Raw genomic sequence first — 11,775 nt, 5'->3', positions numbered from 1 at the left:
GGCTCCAGGACTCATTTTCCTCAGGACTAAGTGTGCAACCTCCATAATTCAATATCCCACCTCTTACTGCTAAATCATGCACGCCGCCACCCACTTTACTGTTTGTCAGCAAACTATCAACTCTGTTATTAGACTTAGTAGAGAGGAAAAAAAGACTGTGTGTTGTTATGAACCTTTAGGCAATTAGGGAGGCAAACACACACAAGCACACGCAGTGTTTACGAGCCCTTATTTCATCAGTACTTCCAGGTCGTCTTGCTTTCCCCCCTCACCGCCCCTTGGTGTTGCGGAAGCCTCCAGTTACCGAGGAGACCCTGGAATACTTTGAGGTCAGCAGAATCCTGGGATCCGCTGTTTTCACGAGCTAATCCAATCGCAGCCTTCTAAATTAGATATGCAAAAAAGAAAAAAGAAATTAATTTTCTGCTGATGACCGGGTATGCAAATGATGACTCAATTATGGTGGGCTGGTGCCTTTGCAATTAATAACCTTGGAATCATCATTAACTAATATGTTTAGGAGGAAACTTGTCAGGCTAACCATGTTCACCATGCCATCAGTAATGCATTAATGAATTAGATTCATTAGAGAAAGGAGCCGAGCAGGGGAAAGGATGCAGGCCTGTTTCTGACCTGTGGAATAAGCCGTAGCCGTTCCTCCTCTATTCTTAGTCAGCTGCCTGTCAGCTAATTGGAGAAGGCATTTTCAGTGAAAAAAAAAAAAACCCAGAGAAAACCGGTAACATAAAATAAATCAGGAATGAGGCATATTTTGAAATAAAAGGACACCTGACAAAGTCACAGACAAGAGGTAACTTTAATTCAACATTGTGAGATTCCAAAAGTTATCTTACAGCTCAATTTTCATCAAAAACAATAACAATCTATACAGTAGATTTTTTTTCTTCCCTTATATCATAGAGCTGTTCAGTGTATTTGCAGTCAAAGACAAACAGAGGAAAAAATAGACACCAGCTATTTGGTTTGCATCTTCTTCTTTTTTTGTTGTTTGTTACCTAAATACAAAAACTTTGTCACCCATTACTGATACTCATATTTGGGATGGAACTTTTGCTTACAAAGATGCCATTGTATGACAACAGACCTCTGTAGTTCATTTGAAACAGATATGCTGCGGCCCCTCCCGCCCTGGCCCAGACCGGCACAGGCACACAAGTGCCTGAAAAACACTCGTCTGTCAGCAGGCGCCTCTGTTAAAACGGTCCTTTCTACCCCCTTAACAAAACCAGGCTCTAGAAAAGAAAAAGCAGAGAGAGAAAAAGCCCTATTCTCTGTCCAGCAACAGCTTGAAGACACACGGCAGACACGAAAAAAAGAAAAAAAAAAGACTACAGAAATGTCTGATGGGCCAAGGAGCTCCCTTTTGTGGTTCATCACATGTTCTTTTTAGTCTTGTTTAGCTTGAAATGAAGCTGTATTGTCCAAAGGCCAATACAGACGGAGAAGGACTGGGGGGTGGGTTGACTGTCGGATACTGGAGTCAGACCTACGACTCTGTGTAGAGATTAAAATTGTGCTGTGGCAGCGCTTGTCTTCACTGTGCGCCCCTCTGTACTACAATAAAAACAGCCATGTGTTGTCGTACTGTTGTGATCCTGTGGTTGATGAGAAATGTTACTATCATGCTGCCAAAATCATTTAAAAAAAGCTACATAATTGCTACAAAAAGTGTTTCTCCGAACGTGCAGGAAGCACAGCTGAGAAAGGCCGCTCCGACTTGTCCTTCAAAGCGTGCCATTGCTGCAGTATTATAGTACATCGGGGTGTGTGTGTGTGTGTGATTGTTGAATTATGGCTCTTTGTATTCTAGTCTGGCTTTACCACCAAACAGAGTGGGTTTGTGCTTTGTCCCCAAGTTCTCATGAATTCCTCTGTGGCAACAGACAATTGTGGTGAGGGTAGAAAAACTGTACACATGATTGAATGAAGAATGGGTTTGCATTGTTAAGGCATCTAGACTGCTGGTAAAGATTACAGTGACAGAAATAAAAGAAAGAGTATATAGATACAGTATGTAAGCAGGCATAAATAACATAGGGAAGAACAGAGGAGGAGGAGGAAGAGGAGGGAGGCAAAAAAGAGGAACACAAAGAAAGAAAAACAGAGCAATTTGTTTGTTCTCTTGGTTTTCCACACACAAAAAGAAAGAGTCACTCAAGAGAAGAACCCATGCATATTATCAGTTCAAGAACAGTATCAATCTGAAAGCCTCAGAGTTCAAACAAAAAGATATAGATTTACAGTATATATTAATGTGTGTTTATATTCTTAAAAAATCTACTTCAACGAAATACTCTGAATAGGATGCTACTTTTTTTGCCGTACAATAAACATTTTCATAAGGAAAAAAAAAAGATTTTTTTATTAACTTACAAATAATACAAAAATAGACAATGGCATGTTTTGAATCAACAAACAGAAGCATGGCATACTGATGCAAAACAACATACAAAAAACAAAAAGGAACAAAGATAAAAAAAAAGTCACATTTAAATAGTGAGAGACAACAGCAAATAATGAAACGAAACACTGCGAAAAGTGTTCACTTACTGTATTAAACTTACACAACACAACTAAACGAGGGTGAGAGTCAATGTACAAATACAAGGGATAAATACATTATTTATAGGGTATTTTACAGGGATCCCCTTTTTGTATCCAAACCCATGTTTCTCATGTTTAGCAAATGAGATATTGACAAGACGCAGTAAATCTATCTTCTGTACTGAGAAGCTGCCTTAAGACATTTAATGTTTACATTTCAAACTAGAGCTATCGCAAAAAAAAAAAGAGTAAAGAAGTGAAAAAAACCCCAAAATGAACATTTTTTTTATATATACAAAAATATATCACATATATCACGCATTTATTCTAATTTGATATTTGCTAGGCTCCTTCAGTTACAGTGCTGGCTGGACGCACACACATCCTCTGGCTTTTCAAGTCTTCACTAAAAACCTTGTCAGTTTTGGCTAAATTCTCATCGTCACCTTGTCTTCACATGTCAAGCAGAAAAAGCATATTGCAAACAGCTCTATCCTCACAGTTTTATTAAAATTCAAACAAACCAACCAAAATGAGAGAGAGAGAGATTTAAAAAAAAGAAAATAAAATAAAAGCAAGGCGTGATGTTTGAACAGCTTGGGGCAGTTTTGCTAGACAATTTTTAAGATTTATTGGAAAATTAGCAGCAAAATCAATGGCTGATTTTCTATTTTTTTTCTGTGTTGCTGAACTTTTTTTTCCCTTCTCCATTTGGCCACTGTGTCGCTCTGCGGTTTTAGAGAGGCGGAAACGGTAAGGAAAGCTCCTTTGTTTGTGACTGAAGTTATTGTAAACTTCATGGCCAAACCAACACTTCGCTGTTGTTTGTGCGAGTTATGGATTGCAAGGCGGCGTGGGGGCCTCCAGTAATCAAACCCAAACCTTACAGGCATAAACACAAAGATAAATAAATGCTCTTTTCATGAGGTCAGTGTCACACTGTGGGCAAACTATCAGTCTCTATACACTCCATCCAACATGGTGTCAGAGAAGCTACACTATTTCAACCAAGAGGGAAATAACATCACAAAAGGTTCATATTGTCCCCTTTTTCTTTCTCTCCTATCGCCTTCAGATGAAATCCCAATGGAAAGGCCTGAGTTTAACAGAGTCCTGCGTCTTTATCTTGACTTCCTTCACTTTAGCTCTGCAGCATAACAGAGACTCACCAGACTCCGCTACTGTCTTTTTTTTCCTCTCAACATTCCCAAATCTCCAGCTATCCCAGATCCTCTACATGGGTGGAACGATCATCCCGGGAATCGCTGCTTTGTGGGAAAAGAGGGGGAGGTAGAAGGAGTGAATGGGAGATTGAGGGGTAAAGAAAGAGAGAGAAAGGTCAGTCATGTGATTGCTGGGTTTCATCTGTCATCACAACAGTCACATAACAGCAATGTGCTCCAGCATCTGGCGAACAAAGACGACTCTCCCTCATTATCTCTTCATTCCGAGGCCCCAGGAATCAAAACATTTCCCTCTGCCGCTGCCGCTGACTTGGCCGCGCATCGACAACATTGTTCAGCTTCTCACAGGCCTCCTGAACAGCTTCATGCAAGAGCTGCCGCTGTTAATTGTTAACAGCTACATGGTGCAAGCCTATTATGTGCATTATGGAGAATGACTCAAACGAGAGGGTGGGGAGAGTATGAACTGATGTGGAATGACAGAGGTGATGAAAATTAAGCTCAAACATGGAAATGAAATCCATGAGATATACTCACATCTTTACCTCCCTATAGCACCAACTCTTGCACCTCCACCTCCCCACAAGCCACCTCCCCCCACCACTCCTTCCCTCTATCCTGTTTTTTTTCTTACACAGAAACCATCACAGATAGAAATTTTTCATATAACATATTGGCTCCTTATTGATTTCCCCCACTCTTCAATCCACTAATTCCCAGGTTATTTCCTAAGTGTCTCCCACTTGTTGGGATTAACAGAATGGTGTGTGCATGTGTGTGTGCGCGTGTCAGTGTGATCAGAGCATAGTGGCCATTGGCCCTTAGGTCACAGTGGTCAGAGCTCATCAACGCCGACGAAGGAAGTGAGGAAGTGCTTAGCTTGGGGCTCTGATAAAGATTCCCATCCATCATTTCTCTCTCTCAGGATCTCAGCACCATACAACATCCTGCCCAGACGAACAGACCCCGTACCGCATTCGATGGAAATGAGAGAACAGAGTGACCCGTGGTGGCATAACGACCTCCCTTCACACCCTCCCCCCGCAGACGCACCAACTAGAGGACGGGCAGGAAGCAGGAAGTGAAAACAGGAAATATAACACATATGGGGTAGCATGATGACTATCTGACAAGTCAAGAGTGACAAATAAAAACAGAAACGAGAAGGAAGGGCAGGGCAGGATGGTGCAAATGAGCGGTCTGGGATAGCGTGGAGTGGAAAGCCAAAACAGAGAAAGAGAAAAATGAAAGCGAGGAGTAACATACTTCAGGAGAAGGCCAGGCCCTGCAGAGAGCTGGCTGATGAGTACTTGCTAGAGTCCACAAAAGACTGATCTACGGTGAGGAAGGAGAGTGGAGGGAGGGCCAAGAAAGGGGGGGAAAAAAGGAGTGGAGGAAGAAAAAGGAAAATCGAAGGAGTAAAAGTGAGACGTTATCATAGGAGGTGAGGAAAAGCAGGATTAAAGCTTGAGGGTGAACAATTCCTAGCAAATATTTTTACTAAAACTTTTTACTGTGCTCATACTGCAAATTTCAAATTCATCAGCAAGTTAGCGTGAGGCTATTTAGCGGCTTACCTTGCAGGCTGTTAGCATTAGCGCTGGTGCACGTGGGAGGAGGGGAATTCTGGGGTCGGACAACGGGGGCAAATGCGCTCTTCTGCTTGACGGCTGCAGACACCATGTTAGCTGGAGAGAAGGAGAAGATGCCAGAGGAGCTGCTGCAGTTGGAGGGCAGGCTGGTCGACGACGCCATCGTCGGGCTGGACGGGACGACTGAGGGAAAGAGAGAGAGACGGGTAGGAGAGGGTGTTTTAGGAAGGGGCGTCATAGGTGTATGTCAGGGAAGAAGGACAGGAAGGGACGACGATGGCAGAAAGGGGGTTAGAGAGAGGGCCGAGGGCAGAGGACAGGCAGATGGGACGAACAGAAGGGGACTGGTCAATGGATGATGGCAGGAGGGGTGACATGTTGTTCTCAGATCAACTGGCTCAGACTTGTTTTGCTACCTGTTGTGCTGTTAAGCAATTATTTGGCAAAGAGATTTTCCATATCTTACACAAAAATGTGTTTAGTTGGAAAATGCTGAAAATGGCCTGAGGTCGTTTTTTTCCCCCTTCTGATCAATCTGTTTTGATGACTCATCCTGTGCTCAGGGGATGATAAACATCTCCTCAGCAACTTTAGGTACTGTAACCTGTAATTTGTTTTCAGGGCAACTTACAAACAAAGCTCCCACACATCTACTTTATCACAGATATTTATGCTAGAGGTTTTAACCAACAAGGTTTAAAAAATTAGAATACATAAGCAATATGCTTGCCCACTGGCTCTTTGCATTTTAACTGCACATTAGGCATCATTCACCACCTTAAAAGCACTCTAAACAGTTGTTAACCATATGTCATGTAATTTAAGGGCTAGATGTGGATTTGGAACGGTGGATTGAAGATTTCAAATGCAAGATAGAGAAACTTTTTGAACATATTGATATCTAAAAGAGCTTCTCAGTGCTTCTGAAATGAAATCAAAAGCTTTGTACAAGATAGCCGTTAGCTGGATTTACTGTGGCCACTGTAATTCACCCTCATGAGAGGCACACACAGCCAAATGACCCAACTCTTCACAATCCAAATCATGTCCTCTGACATCATCCCATCCATCCACTTCTCCCGGGTTTGTCTTTTGTCTGCTAATACACTAAGAGCATTTCCCCCTTCAGTGATTTTACAATCAGCTGAGCCGTATTTCACCTGCCCTGTGATATCTGCCTCTGCCTTTATTGTTGTTATTATCCAACACTTAGCTTTTATGGCTCTTCCTGACAAATCCTTGCAATAAAGTCATAATCCATTTATGAAGGGGCCTAACTAATCAATTAATGAAAATTGGACCTACAAAGGCAGGCCGAGGGGCCATTGATTGAAAGTGTCTGTGTGGGGCCGATGAGCCTGTTAAAATACTTGTTAACACCCAGGAATCAAAGAGCTGAAATGGAATTGCTTCTCTAGCAATTAGTTTATTGATTTAATCAAGAGTCTTTAATGTAGAGGGTGAGTGTGTGTGAGCAGAGGTGGTATGTGTGTGTGTGTGTGTGTGCGCGTGTGTGTCGAGGAGGTGTTGGGACGTGCTAGGTGATCTCCTCCCCTGGCCAATAAAGCGGGGATTTGTGTTTGACTCTGCTCTTAAAGAAACAGATGAGCCAGCTGAACTGAAATACTTTCTCCTGTCGTGTCGATTCTTGTTTCCTGCCGTGCTTCTCAGTTCCTCTCAGAGATGTCTTCTGTCATTTACAAAATGCTGATCCCCACCCAAACTTTCAGCTCTAGTATGCACTGTATTTACTCACTAGCATAGGGCGAGTTGCCTGCAGATCCATTGAGGAAGTTGGGCGAGGTGCCCAAGGTTGCCATGCCAGAGTTAGCGTAGCCATTCATGCTAGTGGAGACAGAGCTGTAGCTACTCTGCTGGGGAGTAGAGCTGGGGACATAACCATGAGGGGACACACTGCTTGTACTCCTACTGAAACCTAAAGACAGAGAAAGAAAGGGGGGTGGAGAGAGTGTTAGAGGTATAGCAGATGGCAGACATACCAAAACAAGAAAGCCTACATGCAGCTGCTGCTAAATGCTCCTTTTTTCATACTAATGGACATAGCATTACAAGCCAGAAGAAATGTTTTGCTTTTTCTTAGAAAAATCTTAGACAGCATATGGGAGAGAAAAAAAGCAATGAACAGAGTGGAGGAAGAATGATATGAGAGGGATCTAGCTGCAGCCCCCCCCCCCACGCCTGAAACAAGAGGACTATCACCCTGCTGGCTCCTCTTCAGAATTAGATATATTGATAAGGCAATTAACGGTAAAAGGCCTTGGCGGCTCTCTTGTAATTTACAAAGAATGAAGCTAGTATTTCTGACAGGACCTTTCATGCTTTACAGGGGCAGTGAACAGAAGGAGAACAATGTAAAATGGAAGACTATAAATACACACTGATCAGCTACAACACTAAAACCGCTGACGGGCAAAGTGAAAATCATTGTTTCACTGCAGTGTTTTGCTGTGAAGCTTCGGGTACTGCCATTCATGTGACGTGGTAACGCCCACCTGCACATTGCCCTGCACGACGGTGTGCCCTGCCTGCACATGAATGGTGCCCAATCTGTTCACCCGGCCTTCAAACTCTACAGGATTCAGGAACATCCCTCATACACGGATGCATCACTCCACAGCACAAACTGCCAACATCCCAGTACCAGACACTACAGGGCACCCATGGGTCAGAGCTGCTTTGAAGACACAAAGTGAGCCTACACAATATCTATACAATATACAACATGATAACATAGGTGGGGGAAAAATGGCTGGAACTGAACATCTGGAATTTCCACTCTCTAGTGTGGGGATGTCAAAACGGATTTTGCTGAGGTGATTCTGGCTCACGGGCTTTATGTTTGACACCCCTGCTCTAGTGTAACAAAGGCTACTCATCACAAGTATTGTCTCACTTCTTCATCACTCTGCTCCTCCCTGATTAAGTTTACATTTTCATCTAATATGAGGGTGAAACAAACGATAGGTTAAAAATGTTTCCGGATGAAAATGAAGGGCAGAGGAAGCTCATTGGAATTATTGAGATGCATCCAGAGGCTGGTCCATCCACTCTCCTCTGGTTCCCCCGATACATGTGATGAATCACCACTGACTGCGCCCACATCTCTCTCTGTCAGACAGGGGCCGACCCCAGTCTAATATACACACCCCTAGGACCCACTCATATTTCTCCATCGTACTCCATCCACGGCTTTCTTTTTCTCCATTCTTCACTCTCTCACCATCTTTCTTTCAAGTTTTCTCCATTTCTTACTGTCACCTCTCCTCCTCCTGTCCTCCTTTTTCACACTTTCTTATTTGCTCCATGCTCTTAAATCACTATCTCTAAATTTCCCACATGAAAAATAAAATGCCAGTTGCCCCCCCCCCACTGTCATCCCTAAATGGACAACAGCAAATAAACATTTTTGCCCTTTCCCATGACAATAGGCCAGAATTGTTTCCTGGTGTGTTTGCTCACCCTGATTGGCTGTTTGTGCCACCTCTGACCCGGTGAAGGAGTTTACTGCCATCATGCCAGCATGAACAGAGCTGCTGCCAAGACTGGCTAGCTGGTTGTGCCCTCTTGGGACTGTTGTATAGAGGGCCTCCGCGATATCCGCTGCTCGTTTCAGAATCATCTCCTGACGATGAGGAAGGAACAAAAAAAAAAAAGAGTGGTGGTCAGTAACAGAGAAGAAAAGAGAAGAGAAGAGGGAAAATATACCCTTGATGTTGGCTTTATAGCCTGATAAGAATGCTAGATCTCCACTCAAGATACTGCACATGTAAATCTAGCAGAGCTGAGTGGTTTTTATCAGTTGTCGCTGGGAGTGGTGGGATTGGTTCAGTAAATGGAGGAAAGGCTCATTAAACAGACACATCAGATCTTTAGCCTGCCTCTTCCTCCCTGTTTTGGGTTTTCATTCTTCCTCCTTCAGACTCGAGCCTTAATGCCACTCCTCCTCTTCAACTGCCTTCTGCATTCCCTCTAATCTCATCTCCACCCTCTGCATTGATAAAAAGCTCTAACATAGTCTAGCGTGCATGTTTGTGGGTCCCAGATCTTGCGCGAACACGGCAGGGTGCTACATCGCCAGCAGAGATAAGCGCCTTTGATGCTGCCACTTGGCCCGAACCACAAACAAATAATAATGTCTAATAAGAGATATTGCTGTTTGTGTTTTTGTCTGTGTGTGTGTGTGTAAGAGAGAGTTTACCTGGTTATTGTGAGGCATCCCGTACAAGGCCTCCACCAGATCTGCCGCTCTCTTTAAAATCACCTCCTGCAATCAAGCGCAGACAGAGGAAGGGGGATTGATCACAAGTGTGGCGGCTCAAAGAGTTCAGTCACTTTTATTACATTTCACTCCTTGCATTATGCTGTGAATGCAGAACAGAGAGAGCGTGAGGGAGAGGAAAGGGGTAGACAGAGGAAGGGAGAGGAAGAGAAATGGGCCCATCCCAGCACTTTGTTACTAGCTGGGCAGTTTGGGAGAGCAGAGGGAAGATACTGTTATCTGTGAATAAAACATGAGCCTATATCTCTCTATCAGTCAACTATCTTCCACATCTTCTCACTCTCTCTCTCTCTCCTCTGTCGCTGATGGATCACGAACCCGCCGCACATGATCACGCATCAATCTCATTTAACACAACATATCATCAGGTTGACGGCTATACAACTCTCCTCGTCAGCCGGGACACACCCGTCTCCTGCCCTGTATTAACCCTGGTAATGATCCGAGTGAATAGCCCTGTATCCACTTTGTGTGATAAATGTAGAACATCATTGCTCAGGTGAAAACCGCCGAGTGGAATTTCCCACATCAAACATTTATCCTAACGCAGCTTCTCCGCACTCATTTTCCACCGCTTACCACCCTTTCCCTCCTCTCTCTGTCTCTATTCTTTTTTTCCTCCCTGAGTGTATGAGTGTGTGACTCCAGGCAGTCTTTATATATATATATGTGTATGTGTGTGTGTGTGTGTGTGTGATGTAGACACCTACAGTCCTACAAAACCCTTTTTAAAAGTTAATGTGCCGGGGCCAGGATATATGCTGGAGGCGCGACAACCAGAAAATTGCAGCCCCCTCCCCTCCAACCTTCTCCTCGTTTCTTTCTCTTCCACTCGCGCACACTCACGCTGTGCGTTATACTCTCCTGAGTGTATCCCTCGCTGTGAACAAGCCCCGGAGCATGTGTGCTCTCTGTTCCGTGACACGCCGCCTTTCAATCAGACCTCATATTGCACACACACGCAAACACACACGAGTGTAACCGCACACGCAGCCATGCACATGTGGAGGCTGTCGAGCACGCCCAGGACATGACGAGAGGGTCAGCAAAGCAATAAAGATTGTAGAGCGCTGTCCGAGGTGCTAAATTCACTCAATAATGGGAGCGCTGCCTCTGTGTTAACCTCCCATTACTAGCACTATCTGGGGGAGGCAGAAAAGGAGGCGAGGGGAGGAGGAGGGTGAGAGCTGGGAAGAGGGGAGACCAGAAAGGAGGCCTGCTTGAGGTGATTGAGAGATGTAGAGGCCCTAGGAAGGTAAGTGGTTCTTTAGTATGTATGCACTGCTCCTCGCCTCCTTCTCTCTGCTTTTCCTCGACGCCCCATGCCTCCCAGGGATTGCTAGATAGTTAGATGGATGGATGAAGGAAAAGGAGAGGAGGAGGAGGAAAAGAAAGCGGGGGAGGAGGGGAAATGAAGGAAGTGCAAGGCATTAGGACACGAACAGATCTGCAGTTGGAGTGTAACGGTGTTCCGGGAGCACACGTGCAACCTCAGTCTCTTTATTAAATTTTTTTTTTGCCCCTCTCTGCACCAGCCATTCTGCTCGTTCTCCTTAGGTCTATTATGTGCGTGCATCTCCTCATTTATAATTCACTCTCCCCTCACCTGAGCCTCCGAACTACTTTCACTTGCCCCCCCCCCCCCATTAATCACTCTCTCATGCTTCTGTGCCCTGTCTGTACCTATCAGTCTCTCGTTAGCAAAGGGATCTGTCCAGTAGCTAAACGCGATTAGGCAGCGCTCCAGAGTCATTCTGATAAACAGATAAATGTGGTTAGCGCCGTGCTGCCTCCCTAGCCCTGCTGCTGTAAGGGGAGACCATTTCCTGGGCGCAGGGTCTCTTCCCGTAAAGTCAGGCCCACAGAGACGTCAACAGGAAGGGGAACCTGATCCAGAGCAGAGCCTGGCCTCGTCTGGCAGGGCGGTCACTCATTAGCCAGCCCCAGACCCCCAGCCACACCGCAGCCTTAGCTAAACACCCTGCAGTCTGGCTACCCAGCAGTCCCCGCTCAGTCTGACTGCCTGACTATTCTACAGCACAGTATGGGGCTGTTTTCAGCTGGATCACTGGATCATTATCGCAACATACAGAGATAGAACAGGGGTTGGCATATATCCTGCCTATTCTCTGCA

The 11,775-nt window shown here is 44.7% G+C and overlaps 1 protein-coding gene across 6 annotated transcripts in view; it reads right to left on the bottom strand.

Moving 5' to 3' along the window:
* Window positions 1-798: 798 nt before the first annotated feature.
* Window positions 799-11,775, bottom strand: part of ebf1a (EBF transcription factor 1a) — a 55,545-nt gene continuing 44,568 nt past the window's right edge. Inside the window, exons 12-17 of one of the 6 annotated variants that reach the window (XM_040015641.1) lie at window positions 9,561-9,626; window positions 8,822-8,984; window positions 7,098-7,277; window positions 5,327-5,524; window positions 5,016-5,084; window positions 799-3,833 (exon numbers count right to left, since the gene is read on the bottom strand). In XM_040015641.1, coding sequence (XP_039871575.1) covers window positions 5,017-5,084; window positions 5,327-5,524; window positions 7,098-7,277; window positions 8,822-8,984; window positions 9,561-9,626 — 675 coding nt within the window. In that variant the 3' untranslated portion in view covers window positions 799-3,833; window position 5,016. The remainder of the gene's footprint in view (window positions 3,834-5,015; window positions 5,085-5,326; window positions 5,525-7,097; window positions 7,278-8,821; window positions 8,985-9,560; window positions 9,627-11,775) is intronic. The other 5 variants (XM_040015640.1, XM_040015645.1, XM_040015642.1 and 2 more) reach the window with 5 other exon arrangements.

The sequence above is a fragment of the Simochromis diagramma genome, unplaced genomic scaffold (genome assembly GCF_900408965.1).
Source record: "Simochromis diagramma unplaced genomic scaffold, fSimDia1.1 OVJJ01000685.1, whole genome shotgun sequence".
NCBI classification, from domain to species: Eukaryota; Metazoa; Chordata; class Actinopteri; order Cichliformes; family Cichlidae; genus Simochromis; species Simochromis diagramma.
Note: the sequence above shows the minus strand (reverse complement) of the source record. Positions and strands in the feature narration are given on the sequence as shown.